Here is a 15,648-nt window from a genome sequence, read left to right as displayed (position 1 = left end):
TAGCCTGAGCGAGGACACTCTGCTAACTTTGATAGCCGTAATGTTACAAAATCAATAAAAACAATCCAAGTATTTACTTAGTCTAGTTGGCGTCCCACCAGGTTAGTCTGAGCGAGGACACTCTGCCAACTATGACAGCCGTAATGCGTAAAAGCATGAATGGACACAACATCAATGTTGATTTAGTCTAACTAGCATCTCACCGAGTTAGCCTGAGCGAGGACACTCTGCTCACTGTGAAGGGCGGGTCGACAGCGTATATTCTACGCTCTCGTTAGCACTCCACTCGATTAGCTAGAGCGGAAGGTCTCTGCCAACCGTGGAAAACGAACAACGGTTATTGAAAACAATATTAATCAATCTCACCGATTGCTGTCTTCAAAACTTAGGTGGCCCTTATCAGACTGGTGAATGACCGATGATAGGGGCGTCCACCCGTCCAGGGCTCCGAACAGCGACACACGCCGTTCCCTCCTAAGAGGGACAGCTTGTCGCAACCTTTGGAGGGTGATAGATCCACAACTCTGAGATTTTTGCCAAAACTATAACAAAAAAATCCGAAGGAATCAATAGTTAATCTGGTTCAACTTGCTCTGAATGTGTTTCATCATCAAATCAGTCTTGTTTTTTTTTCGGTCATGGGAATAGAGGGAGGAGCGAGATACTATCGGCTTCATGACTGAGAACTTTGGTCACAAAGCTGCCAGAGCTCAGCAGCCTCTCTCCTACTTTTCTCTTTCTGATGATGGAGACACTGGAAGGAGCTGAACTTTGCTTTCCACAACTACTCAACACCTCCTGCAAGAAGCCAATGCAGCATCGTACTGAGACCATATTCCTTTATGTCCTTCTGTCTTGCATATCTTTGCTCACTGTGACTCTCAACCTGCTGGTCATCATCTCTATCTCCCACTTCAGGCATAAAGATAAATTTACAAACATATCGTAGAATATTGTTCATCTCAATATCAAGCACTTCATTTTACAAGAGTTGGGACAATAAATATATTGTTACATTAACGCAGTTCATGAAAATAACTTTTTGAGATGATATGTTCAAACAATTTAAATGTGTTGCATTCAGCACAAAGTATACGTCTCATAGTACTTTTACAACTATAACTGTTAACTGTGTGAATGCATTAAGGATAGTAATGTTGGAATCCAAGCTGGTGCATGCTCTCTAACCTAGAAATGTACAATTTATAGAGAACTTTATGTTTACAAGTTAAGATACAAGGAGCGATAAGTGCTATAAATCTTTGTTTATTTGAAAAATAGTACTACATGTTCTATATCGATTGTATTTGGTCATATTTAATTCCTTTGACTATTCATGCTTTTACATATTATAATGTTCTCATGACTTCTACAATTGCTGCAGATAATATTATGTTCAGTGATGTTATTCTTCCTCTCCAGGCAGCTCCACAGCTCCACCAACCTCCTCCTCCTCTCCCTGGCTGTCTCAGACTTCCTCGTCGGCCTCCTGCTGATGCCGTTTCGAATCCTCCTTTTGAGGGGCTGCTGGTTTTTGGGGAACACGATATGTGGACTTTTTTTCTACACCTCTTTTATCATTACATCTGCCTCAGTAGGAAACATGGTGCTCATATCGGTTGACCGATATGTGGCCATTTGTGACCCTTTGTGTTACCCCACCAAAGTGACTCAGAAAAGAGTTAAAATCTGCATTTGCCTGTGTTGGATTTGTTCTGTTTTCTATAGTTTTTGGATACTGATAGACATTCTGGCATCATATAGCTATAGTTCCTGCTATGGAGAGTGTGTGGGTGGAATTGACATCATAACAGGAGCTGTTGATGTGTTGATGACCTTTGTAGGCCCCATTTCTGTCATCATAGTTCTGTACATGAGAGTGTTTGTGGTGGCTGTGTCTCAGGCTCGAGCCATGAGGTCTCATATTGCAGCTGTTAGACTCCGGGGTTCTGTTACAGTTACCGCTAAGAAATCTGAGAGAAAAGCAGCCAGGACTCTTGGCGTTGTTGTGGTTGTGTTTCTAATATGTTTCTGTCCTTACTTTTATCCGTCTTTTGCGAGCCAAGAGAAATCAACCAGTGTGCCGTTTTCAATTTTTGGGGTCTGGCTACTTTATTGTAACTCCTGTCTAAATCCAATTGTGTATGCTTATTTCTACCCCTGGTTTAGGAGATCTATTAAACTCATTGTCACACTTCAGATACTGCAGCGTGACTCCTGTGATGCCAACATAATGTAGATATGGATGTAGAGTGAATAATATGATGGAAAGGTTTGTTGTTGCTACTTCAACAGCCAACTAAGTGCTGATGGAACAAAGGACAAAATATGAAAAAAGAGTTTCAAGAGTCGACTCTTCATGATATGTTTTAGCTCAGAACCTTTGTCAAGGTGTTGTAACTGGTAAATAAAGAGCAGATTTATCCAGCAAGTCTTTTATCAACAGACTTTTTTTTCTTCTTTTTTTTTTACAAATGTCATTCAGTGACTGAATTCAACAACCATTCATCATGTGAACTAACATACAGTAGATGATAATCTACATTTTTTTTCTCTTTATGTTGTTGAAGTGATATGGGTAAACACATAAATAATGTAAAATTATGTAAAAATATGTAAAATTGAAAATGCGTTACACTGCAATGACAATAAAGCATACAACTTTGCAAAAACTTTGTTATTTTTTCATTTACTGAAATGATTATTACCTAATGATTATTGACAGGTTATAAGATCATTTTCTTTTTTTAAGTATCAAAAGTTCTGATGCCAATTTGCACACAAGTTAAGTTATCAGTATTAAAAATATGTGTATTCTTCACAAAGAATCATTAAATCAGGAGATTCTTTGTTTGTTTGATCTTGAAGTAAATTGAATTACATGCATTCACCCAACTCTGTAATATAATGTCTATTTTATTGATAATATGATTCATCATAATGTGCTACACAACAATAAGCCCACAGGAAACTGGGTAGTATGTAAATGTGTCACAAGCAGCAGATGTTAATAGACACAACACGACACATTCACACTTCTAGTGCAGGCAGAATGTTGTATTCTATGAACATAGTTGTTTTCTCCATACTTCATTTAAGTGTTGTGACTTTAAGTCGCTTTAATTCTGTGTATTGACAACAATAAGGACATTGATTTCCCCTTCAGAGGAAGATGTTTGGTCTGCCCATCACTGACATTCTCTTCCATATGTCAGACGTTTTTATCTGTTACTTTAACTGATTGCTGGAGTGTGAGAGCTACAACATGAGAACGCCTGGGACATGATGACAATAATAGGGCCAAACAAGGGCAACATATCTTTTAACATAATTTATTACAACTATACACTCTCCATTATAGCAATGATATTTGTCTGTTTGTTATCAAACAGACAAAAACTAACTATCCAACTGCAGTGAAAAGCAGAAAATATCCAACACAGACAAATCCAGAGATCGGCTCTTTTCAGAGTGGCTTTGATGAACACAGGAACACAAAAAGCGACAGAGTGGTCGACTGATATGAGCGCCCTGTTTCCTTCTTTAGCCCCAACAGCCTGAACACCTAAAAAGCAAATCACAGCACAGGCCTCCCAATATGAGCAGCTACAGTTGGAGCGGTCAATAGTGCTCACTTTCTCACTTTATCTCCCGCCAACAGTAGATCTAGGCTCAATAATGATTGAAATTACATTGTTCAATGTATGTGTTGAATAGCAGCAAAACAAGTAACCCTTCATGAAAGACATGAATGATTTGTCTCTCTCTTTCTTTTTCACACAAGGAAATGAATGGATGAGGAGGCACTTTTCTTCTTGTAAAGTAACACCAGCATACAAACTACAATCAATCACTATAACACAACTGATCTTACATTTCACATCCGTTAAAGTAACTGTGATTGTGTTCATGTTTAAGTATTTTAATCACATATATGTCAGTTGGCATATAAATAGGTCAGGGACGACAATTGATAGCAGACATTTTTAACAGAGACCAAGATTAATTAAGATTAGAATACAATTAAAAGACAACATGTTTTCACTTGATCTTCACCTCGAGTCAACGTTTAAACTATACTATAGTACGTTTGCGTCAGAGGAGCCAGGCTTCAGAATCTGAAGTGTCAGGATGAGTTTCATGGATTTTCTAAACCAGGGGTAGAAAAAGGCATAGATGACAGGGTTCAAACAGGAGTTAAAATGTGCCAGCCAGATCTCAAATGCAGCAGACGAAGCATCAATTGAAGTGTCTTTGCCTACCAGTGTGGGGTAATAGTAGGGACAGAAACAGAACAAAAAGACAACGATAACAAAACCAAGAGTTCTAGCTGCTTTCATCTCTCTTTTTTTCACAGTTACGGCCCCCGATCGTCGGGTTGTTGCGGCCGCAACATGAGACCGTGAGACCATGAGACCATGAGACCATGAGTTTTCGTACTGGAGACGGGTTTATCATGCCCTGGCATTCAGAATAGTCAGTCTGACTCGTTATATGCAGCCACTCAGCATCCGATCGGGCCCTCCCCGCGGAACGACAGTTGAGGCAGCTGTCAGTTTACCCAATAGGCGGAGAAAAGGATGTAGGGCAACCGTCTGCCCCCTCGGAAGGGGGAGAGGTTGTTGGGGATGTCGTCCACACGCTGGGGCGACAGACAGGCCCTCATAGAGCCACACTAATGAAGGTTATGCTCTGAGAAAGGGCTCAGGTAGCTCCTCTCCATGTTCACCTTGAGGCCCCACCAGGCCACGTGAGAGAAGGCGAGAAGTCTCCTGTGCCGCCTCAAGCCGGGATGGCGCACAGGTCATCCAATCGTCTAAGTACGGCAGTATTTTCATGCCCTGTGATTGCAGGGAGAAAGGACAGCAGTAACGCAACTTGTGAACACCAGTAGGGAGAATGGAGAGTCCGAATGGGAGCACCCTGGACTGAAAGTGACGGCCTTAAAAGGCGAAACTAAGAAACTGCCCGTTGTGATGCACAATGGGAACATGGGAATAGGCATCGACAGACGTAAACCACTCTCCCTTGGAAACAGCACGAAGGGCATCTGCTGTGCGCAACATGTGAAATGGCAACACCTTTGGAAACTTGTTGAGTCCCCTCAGATCTAGGACTGGGCGTAGTCCGCTGCCTGTCTTCTTTACAAGAAAGTAAGTTGAGTAGAACCCCCAGGCTCTTGTGACAGGGATCCACCATCTCGATTGCGCCCTTGGCCGGGAGCGCAGCTGAAGGCTGGGGGGCCGGCGTCGGAATTAAAGCTTATACCCTTGTTTTAGGGTGGACACTGCCCAAGGGGCTGAAACATGAGCTGCCCAGTAGCTGATCTGCTGCTGGGAGAGAAAAAAATGACAGCCGGCCCGGAGACATCATCTCCTGGCCTCCCTGCCTCTGGAGGCGACTGTTAATCCCCAAGTTCGGAGGTTGCCTGCCGGGGACTTAGGTAGGGTTCTCAGCAGGATACTGAGGCTCATGGCGGCTACTGGGGTAAGCTGGGCGCTGAAAACGGCCTTGGGGGGCCAAAGTGGGACCCCTAGGTCCGTGGGGTGCAGGCATGTCCCTGCGAAGACCAGAGAACTGCTCTCTGGTCTGACTAGCTTGAACGGTCCGCTGAAGCGCCTCTAGAGCAGCTGAACCAAACAGCTCCCCAGGTTCCATTGGGACAGTGCGGAGGGTTCTCCTACATGTCTCCGACCGGGGTGGACATCAGACATCCAAGTTCCCTTGACATGAGCACAAACGCCTGCAGTGAAGCTTCACTGAGGCTGAAGGCGGAAGCGTCGAAAGTAGCCTGCTGCAGAAGCTGAGAGGGCAAGCATGAGGTGGAAGAGGGAATTGCCGATACGGTCCACAGCTCTGCTGTGTCATAAGCCCTGGATAGCAGGTCATCTGTGACCCGACGTTGGGGTCGAGGGCACCTGGCATCGGGCCTCAGAGTCTCCTCAGGGGAAACTATGAGGGACGCAATAGTCGGCTAAATGGCTGGCATACGTGCAAGGCCAAATTTTGCCATCTCCTGCATGGCCGTCAGGGTTCGGCCATCTGATGTAAGGCGAGAGAGAGCCCTGGTGTCCCTCCAGCATGTATGCAACTCGCTCAGATATTCTTCGGATTGAGGAACAGAAAAGGTGGTAGGGGCGGGAACGTGCCTGAAGAAGGCACTCGCAGGCAGAGTTTCCGGCTGCTGTGTATCATGTGTATCATGCCAGCGCCATGTGAATGATCAGGGTAGGTTGGGCTGGATTCAGCTGCCCTGACAGCAGGGGGAGGTCGACCTCACGCATCAGGTGTTCCACTTCGGCCAGCCTAGCAGACCTTACTGTTTGAGGCATGATGCTGCAGTTCCTGCCTGGGTTCTCTCAGAGGCCCTCCCTCAGATGCTCGAGGCTAAGACAAGAGGGCCAGAGGTCATGAAGAGGAGCCATACAGGTCCTACAGCCAGGAGAGTTCAACATGGCCGCGATTCTGGAGGTACCCTTGTCCCACTAGTTGATGCGGAATTCTAAGTCAGTCTGAGCGGGAGCGCTCTGCTGAATGTTGAGAGAACAGGCAGGGGGCAGTCAGAGGGGAATGATCTCTTCGGACACTTTCTTCACCGGGACAGTCGCTGCAGATATTGGTGTCCCACCAGTTAGCTTGAGCGAGAGCACTCTGCCACTATAGAAACAGACCAAGAAAACAGACCAAAAAAACAGTCCTTACAGTGAGAGGGGAGCGAGGACATTCTCTTCACTAGGACAGTCGCTGTAACTAGTGGTGTCCCACCAGTTAGCCTGAGCGAGGACACTCTGCTAACTTTGATAGCCGTAATGTTACAAAATCAATAAAAACAATCCAAGTATTTACTTAGTCTAGTTGGCGTCCCACCAGGTTAGTCTGAGCGAGGACACTCTGCCAACTATGACAGCCGTAATGCGTAAAAGCATGAATGGACACAACATCAATGTTGATTTAGTCTAACTAGCATCTCACCGAGTTAGCCTGAGCGAGGACACTCTGCTCACTGTGAAGGGCGGGCCGACAGCGTATATTCTACGCTCTCGTTAGCACTCCACTCGATTAGCTAGAGCGGAAGGTCTCTGCCAACCGTGGAAAACGAACAACGGTTATTGAAAACAATATTAATCAATCTCACCGATTGCTGTCTTCAAAACTTAGGTGGCCCTTATCAGACTGGTGAATGACCGATGATAGGGGCGTCCACCCGTCCAGGGCTCCGAACAGCGACACACGCCGTTCCCTCCTAAGAGGGACAGCTTGTCGCAACCTTTGGAGGGTGATAGATCCACAACTCTGAGATTTTTGCCAAAACTATAACAAAAAAATCCGAAGGAATCAATAGTTAATCTGGTTCAACTTGCTCTGAATGTGTTTCATCATCAAATCAGTCTTGTTTTTTTTTCGGTCATGGGAATAGAGGGAGGAGCGAGATACTATCGGCTTCATGACTGAGAACTTTGGTCACAAAGCTGCCAGAGCTCAGCAGCCTCTCGCCTACTTTTCTCTCTCTGATGATGGAGACACTGGAAGGAGCTGAACTTTGCTTTCCACAACTACTCAACACCTCCTGCAAGAAGCCAATGCAGCATCGTACTGAGACCATATTACTTGACATCCTTCTGTCTTGCATATCTTTGCTCACTGTGACTCTCAACCTGCTGGTCATCATCTCTATCTCCCACTTCAGGCATAAAGATAAACTTACAAACATATCGTAGAATATTGTTCATCTCAATATCAAGCACTTCATTTTACAAGAGTTGGGACAATAAATATAATGTTACATTAATGCAGTTTATGAAAATAACTTTTTGAGATGATATGTTCAAACAATTTAAATGTGTTGCATTCAGCAAAAAGTATACGTCTCATAGTACTTTTACAATTATAACTGTTAACTGTGTGAATGCATTAAGGATATTAGTGTTGGAATCTAAGCTGCTGCACGCTCTCTAACCTAGAAATGTACAATTTATAGAGAACTTTATGTTTACAAGTTAAGTTACAAGGAGCGATAAGTGCTATAAATCTTTGTTTATTTGAAAAATAGTACTACATGTTCTATATTGATTGTATTTGGTCATATTTAATTCCTTTGACTATTCATACTTTTACATATTATAATGTTCTCATGACTTCTACAATTGCTGCAGATAATAATATGTTCAGTGATGTTATTCTTCCTCTCCAGGCAGCTCCACAGCTCCACCAACCTCCTCCTCCTCTCCCTGGCTGTCTCAGACTTCCTCGTCGGCCTCCTGCTGATGCCGTTTCAAATCCTCCTTTTAAGGGGCTGCTGGGTTTTGGGGAACACGATATGTGGACTTTATTTCTACACCTCTTATACCCTTACATCTGCCTCAGTAGGAAACATGATGCTCATATCAGTTGACCGATATGTGGCCATTTGTGACCCTTTGTGTTACCCCACCAAAGTGACTCAGAAAAGAGTTAAAATCTGCATTTGCCTGTGTTGGATTTGTTCTGTTTTCTATAATGTTTTGATACTGATAGACATTCTGGCACAATCAGATAGATATAGTTCCTGCTATGGAGAGTGTGTGGTCGTAATCGACTTCATAACAGGAGCTGTTGATGTGTTGATGACCTTTGTAGGCCCCATTTCTGTCATCATAGTTCTGTACATGAGAGTGTTTGTGGTGGCTGTGTCTCAGGCTCGAGCCATGAGGTCTCATATTGCAGCTGTTACACTCCGGGGTTCTGTTACAGTTACCGCTAAGAAATCTGAGAGAAAAGCAGCCAGGACTCTTGGCGTTGTTGTGGTTGTGTTTCTAATATGTTTCTGTCCTTACTTTTATCCGTCTTTTGCGAGCCAAGACATGTTAACCAGTGCGGCGTTTTCAATTTTTGGGGTCTGGCTACTTTATTGTAACTCCTGTCTAAATCCAATGGTGTATGCTTATTTCTACCCCTGGTTTAGGAGATCTATTAAACTCATTGTCACACTTCAGATACTGCAGCGTGACTCCTGTGATGCCAACATAATGTAGATATGGATGTAGAGTGAATAATATGATGGAAAGGTTTGTTGTTGCTACTTCAACAGCCAACTAAGTGCTGATGGAACAAAGGACAAAATATGAAAAAAGAGTTTCAAGAGTCGGCTCTTCATGATATGTTTTAGCTCAGAACCTTTGTCAAGGTGTTGTAACTGGTAAATAAAGAGCAGATTTATCCAGCAAGTCTTTAACAACAGACTTTTTTTTCTTCTTTTTTTTTTACAAATGTCATTTAGTGACTGAATTCAACAACCATTCATCATGTGAACTAACATACAGTAGATGATAATCTACGTTTTTTTTCTCTTTATGTTGTTGAAGTGATATGGGTAAACACATAAATAATGTAAAATTATGTAAAAATATGTAAAATTGAAAATGCGTTACACTGCAATGACAATAAAGCATACAACTTTGCAAAAACTTTGTTATTTTTTCATTTACTGAAATGATTATTACCTAATGATTATTGACAGGTTATAAGATCATTTTCTTTTTTTAAGTATCAAAAGTTCTGATGCCAATTTGCACACAAGTTAAGTTGTCAGTATTAAAAATATGTGTATTCTTCACAAAGAATCATTAAATCAGGAGATTCTTTGTTTGTTTGATCTTGAAGTAAATTGAATTACATGCATTCACCCAACTCTGTAATATAATGTCTATTTTATTGATAATATGATTCATCATAATGTGCTACACAACAATAAGCCCACAGGAAACTGGGTAGTATGTAAATGTGTCACAAGCAGCAGATGTTAATAGACACAACACGACACATTCACACTTCTAGTGCAGGCAGAATGTTGTATTCTATGAACATAGTTGTTTTCTCCATACTTCATTTAAGTGTTGTGACTTTAAGTCGCTTTAATTCTGCATATTGACAACAACAAGGACATTGATTTCCCCTTCAGAGAGAGATGTTTGGTCTCCCCATCACTGACATTCTCTTCCATATGTCAGACGTTTTTATCTGTTACTTTAACTGATTGCTGGAGTGTGAGAGCTACAACATGAGAACGCCTGGGACATGATGACAATAATAGGGCCAAACAAGGGCAACATATCTTTTAACATAATTAATTACAACTATAGACTCTCCATTATAGCAATGATATTTGTCTGTTTGTTATCAAACAGACAAAAACTAACTATCCAACTGCAGTGAAAAGCAGAAAATATCCAACACAGACAAATCCAGAGATCGGCTCTTTTCAGAGTGGCTTTGATGAACACAGGAACACAAAACGCGACAGAGTGGTCGACTGATATGAGCGCCCTGTTTCCTTCTTTAGCCCCAACAGCCTGAACACCTAAAAAGCAAATCACAGCACAGGCCTCCCAATATGAGCAGCTACAGTTGGAGCGGTCAATAGTGCTCACTTTCTCACTTTATCTCCCGCCAACAGTAGATCTAGGCTCAATAATGATTGAAATTACATTGTTCAATGTATGTGTTGAATAGCAGCAAAACAAGTAACCCTTCATGAAAGACATGAATGATTTGTCTCTCTCTTTCTTTTTCACACAAGGAAATTAATGGATGAGGAGGCACTTTTCTTCTTGTAAAGTAACACCAGCATACAAACTACAATCAATCACTATAACACAACTGATCTTACATTTCACATCCGTTAAAGTAACTGTGATTGTGTTCATGTTTAAGTATTTTAATCACATATATGTCAGTTGGCATATAAATAGGTCAGGGACGACAATTGATAGCAGACATTTTTAACAGAGACCAAGATTAATTAAGATTAGAATACAATTAAAAGACAACATGTTTTCACTTGATCTTCACCTCGAGTCAACGTTTAAACTATACTATAGTACGTTTGCGTCAGAGGAGCCAGGCTTCAGAATCTGAAGTGTCAGGATGAGTTTCATGGATTTTCTAAACCAGGGGTAGAAAAAGGCATAGATGACAGGGTTCAAACAGGAGTTAAAATGTGCCAGCCAGATCTCAAATGCAGCAGACGAAGCATCAATTGAAGTGTCTTCGCCTACCAGTGTGGGGTAATAGTAGGGACAGAAACAGAACAAAAAGACAACGATAACAAAACCAAGAGTTCTAGCTGCTTTCATCTCTTTTTTTTTCACAGTTAAGGCCCCCGATCGTCGGGTTGTTGCGGCTGCAACATGAGACCGCATGGCTCGAGCCTGAGACACGACCACCACAAATACTTTGAGATACAGAACTATAATGACAAGAATGGGTACAATAAAAGTGAAAACAAGGTCAACTAGTCCTGCAGAATAATTAATGACAACCACACACTCCCCAGAACAGGAGTTAGATCTGCCTGGTTTTTCCAGGTGATCATGTAAAAGGACAATCCTATAGATAAAAGACCAAATCCAACACAACCAAACACAGTTTTGCGCTCTTCTCTTGGTGACTTTGGTGGTGTAATGCAGTGGGTCGCAAATAGCTATATAGCGGTCAACTGATATGAGTACCATATTGGCTACTGATGCAGATGTAATAATGTAGTCTACGAGATAATACAGCGTGCACAGAATGTCACCGAGGAACCAGCAGGCCTCTATGTAGATTATTTCAACCGGCATCAGCAGGAGGCCCACAAGGAGGTCTGAGACAGCCAGAGAGAGGATGAGGAGGTTGGTGGGGCTGTGGAGCTGCCTGGAGAGGAAGAATGTCATCACTACACTTGCTGTATTCATAGCCATTACAAAAAAAGTCATACAGTTCTTTAAATGTATTGTAGTAATGTGTCCGAATGGAAAAAAAAACATTATTTTTATCACACACTGTAAATCATTGTCAAACAACCACAACATAGCTCTCCTGTCTCAATGTGTTAACTTTCATATTCCAGATCAAAACAATTTCCTCTTATTGGTTAAGGTGTTTGTATAAATTGTAGCATTTTAGATTATTAGATGAACCTGAAGTGGGAAATGGAGATGATAACCAGCAGGTTAAGAGTGACAGTGATCAGAGAAATGGATGAAAGCAGAGAATAAATCAGCATGGTCTCAGCGTGTGGATGTGTAGGCGTCTCGCAGGAGGAGTTTAGCTGTGGAAAGCAGAGATCAGCTCCTCGCAGGGTCTCCATCGTCAGAAAAGAGAAGCCGCTGAAGCGTGGCAGCTTTCTGACCAGAACTCTCACGATGCACTGCTCCTTTATCACTTCCCCTCTTCTGCACGCTACAGCTGGTGTGTTTTCATATAGCTGGGGACTGATGTCCCTCGTCCCTCAATGTTGACATCATACCGTTTTCATTTTCTCATTATATCTATGTCTCTACAGTTAATTCATCATGCAGTTTCTTGGCCTTGGAGGCAGAAATCCATAACTACCTGAATATTGCACACATATTACAGATTTTTACCAACCAAAACAATGAGGTGAGAGACACTAAAATGCTCTGTAGAGCGGAGGGGATGCAGAGCCCGCTAAGCATTCTCTGTGGGTTCATTACTACAATCTACACATTCCACATAGTATTACATTACATTACAGTCATTTAGCAGACGCTTTTATCCAAAGCGACTTACAATTCAGTATCTATCTATACACCGTAGGCACAGCTATTTTGGGGTTAAGTGTCTTGCTCAAGGACACATTGACATGCGACTAGTGGAGCCGGGGATCGAATCGCCGAGCCTCTGATTGAAGGACGGCCCTGCTCTCCACTTAGCCACGGTCAACCCCCTAGTACTTTGATCAATTGTTAAAATCTAAAAATATTTAATGATGTTTAATGATTAGTTCCCACAATGATGTCTGTAGTTGTGAGAACAGGAACCGGTTGGACAAAGAATAGGAACTGATGGTCCAACTCCCCCCCTTTCTTGCCCCCATGTGAGGATGTGGGGGCTTGAAAGTCTTCCTGTGTTGCTGCTGGGTTGAATGACGTTCTCAACCATGGGGCCATGTTAGACTGCTGCCTGGGTGTAGCTCGCAGACTGAGATCAATAAAGAGTTGATTTCCCTGGATCAAGTCATATCTTATTAGCCTTTTCAAACAAAGGGATGAAGCCTGGGCCAAATTTCACTTTGAAGAACTTATGTGAGACCAAAACAAAGAATGCAAAATCAGACTACTATTGTCTACTACTGTCTCAGGATGTTTCATAACCCTGGACAGATTCGGAATCAAATAAACCGTATTCTCAATAAAACTAATAAAAACGTTATAAACCAGATACCAATTAATAATTACATTATTTCTGATCCTTTGCTTATTTCCCATACTTTTAATGAATATCTATCCTCTATTTGTGGTTTCCAATATACTTTAATTCGTATGGAACAGCTGCCTCCTCAAACTTTACCTCTAATTGTATTTCCTTTATAAAAATCTTGCCTACTGATATTCACCATGCTATGTCTAAGTTACAAGTTAGACGTTGTTAAACTTGCTGCTCATGTATTAATGTATCCCCATGCAGGTTTATTGACTTTGTCTCCATCTGCTGTTCAATTCCCCCTCATGGAAATGTGTCAGAGTTACCCCCCTTTTCAACGGTGGAGCTCAATCTGATGTGAATAATTATCGACCAAAGCTCTATTATTTGTACGATTGCTAAAATCTTTTGAGAAACTTGTTTTTAATAAATTATCACAACGGCTGATGGCCCTATGCACACTAGTTGAGAATGATATGATGACGGATAAAACCTGCCATTTGATTTTGTGCAGGTACACACCTCTGACATTGAGGGACCGTTGTCATCTCTGCTAAATGAGAAACCGACTGGTTTAGACCATCTAGATAGCAAACTGTTCCGATTTGCTTCTGATCAACTAAACATTCCAAATTTGTCACATCTTTAATAAATGTTTAATGTACGGTGTATGGCCAAAGGTCTGGAAAGTGGCAAAGGTTGTTCCAATACCTAAATATAATACATTAAACTTATCAAGTGCAAACAGCTGTCCAATTAGTATACTTCCTATTTGGAGCAAATTATTAGAGAAAATAGTTTTCAAACAAACCCAAGATTATTTTATTTGTAATAAAGTGATTACTTGTTCCCAGCATGCATACAGACAAAGTCACTCTACAGCCACTGCCTTTGCCCAGCTAACTGATGACTGGCTGAAACAGATGGATAACAAGAGAATGGTAGGCACAGTCTCGCTTAATTGTTGATGTAACAGACCATGATATAATGATTACTAAAATATAATATGGATTCAGCAGTACGGCACTCACTTGGATGGTCAGTTATCTTTCTGAGAGATCACAGAGAGTCTTTTATAACGTTAGCTTATCAGACTCCAGATACATCAGCTGTGGGTTGTGCGTAGGCCCTTTACTCTATTTTCATGAATAATCTGCTTTTAGCAATTGAGAATGCCGTCATGGTAATGTATGTGGATGACACAGTATAGCACTGCTTCAAACAAAGATGCACTACTAATTATCCCGGATCAGGATCTAGAGAGAGTGTCTAATTGGGTGAAAGTGAACAAACTTCTGAACATTGACAAAACTAAAAGTAGTGTGTTTGGCTCTCGGATGCTTAGTGGTGAGTCACAGCGTTGGATGAACAATTGTCGTGGGCTAAACAAATTGACGGCATCGTCACTAAAATGGGAAGGGGCATAGCGACAGCTAGAAAATGCTCCACTTATTTAACATCCTCTATTATTTGTCAGGTATTACAAACCGTGGCCTTTCGTCACCTGCAATACTCTCCAGTCGTATGGTCAGCGGAAGCAAAGAAAGACGTAAAATAAACTACAACTAGTTCAAAACTGAGCCGCCAGATTGGCACTCCGGTGCTCAATAAGAACACATATATCACATATGCGCTCTCGCCTGTCATGTTTCTCAGTTGAAATTGAACTCCCCTACAGCCTTCTCATGTTTTTCAGAATTGTAGTATTTAATTAGACACCTGAATATTTCTTCAGCCAAGTAAAAAACACATGCAACAGACATAACCATCACACAAGGAACGCTAGCTCAGGTCACTTGATATCTTCAACCTCCAAGAACAAACCTCCTTAAACGCATAGTTATCTATTATATTATATATCCTCATATAGCTTATAGGTAACAAACTGTCATTTAAAAAAACAATTAAGGCTGACCTAAGGCCACTCTACACTACATTGGCTTTGTAGACTCCTGATCCTTCTTAGAAGAAGTTATGGATGCATAATGTATATGGTTAGTTCTGATTCTATAAATGTTGGTCTCTGTCTGTACTTTGTATCTCACAATACTGTTGAAACTGTATGTTTTACGTCATGTTTTATTATGTGCTGTCCTTTCTGTGGACCCCAAGAAGTGTTTCAGTGTTTAATGTTTAATGTCATCAAATTAATAAATTAATTGCTTTGCTGTTTTTATGTGATGTTATCACATATTTCAGCTGTTTAGTGGATTTCCTCATATGAAGCACATTCACCAATGAAAGAAAAAGTCCTTTTTGTTTCTCAGAATTATAATAATATTGCATTTTCTGTGATGTGTGTGATCAAATCCTCTAAATGAAGATCATATGATGTGTTCATGTGTCGAGGTTGCATCATAAAAGTTTAGTCATGATATTTAGCAATGATTGCATCATGCGTTGATGTTAGAGCTTGTTTGAGAGTTTGTTTCGTCTCACAGTAACACCTCTGATTGCACTGATGTC

General features: G+C 41.5%; 2 protein-coding genes across 2 annotated transcripts; one reads left to right on the top strand and one right to left on the bottom strand.

Moving 5' to 3' along the window:
- Positions 1-745: 745 nt before the first annotated feature.
- On the top strand, positions 746-9,011 carry LOC306704091 (trace amine-associated receptor 13c-like; the record flags this gene model as incomplete). Its single annotated transcript, XM_079170302.1, has 2 exons — positions 746-918; positions 8,192-9,011. 2 exons carry the CDS (start codon positions 746-748, stop codon positions 9,009-9,011), a joined length of 993 nt encoding a protein of 330 aa, XP_079026428.1.
- A 1,839-nt stretch (positions 9,012-10,850) lies between these two features.
- LOC306704208 (trace amine-associated receptor 8a-like) lies at positions 10,851-12,106 on the bottom strand (the record flags this gene model as incomplete). Its single annotated transcript, XM_079170459.1, has 2 exons — positions 10,851-11,670; positions 11,937-12,106. 2 exons carry the CDS (start codon positions 12,104-12,106, stop codon positions 10,851-10,853), a joined length of 990 nt encoding a protein of 329 aa, XP_079026585.1.
- Positions 12,107-15,648: the final 3,542 nt, after the last annotated feature.

Source organism: Pholis gunnellus, assembly GCF_910591455.1.
Source record: "Pholis gunnellus genome assembly, chromosome: 12".
NCBI classification, from domain to species: domain Eukaryota; kingdom Metazoa; phylum Chordata; class Actinopteri; order Perciformes; family Pholidae; genus Pholis; species Pholis gunnellus.
The sequence above is the reverse complement of the archived record's forward strand: the minus strand, read 5'-3'. Positions and strand labels throughout refer to the sequence as shown.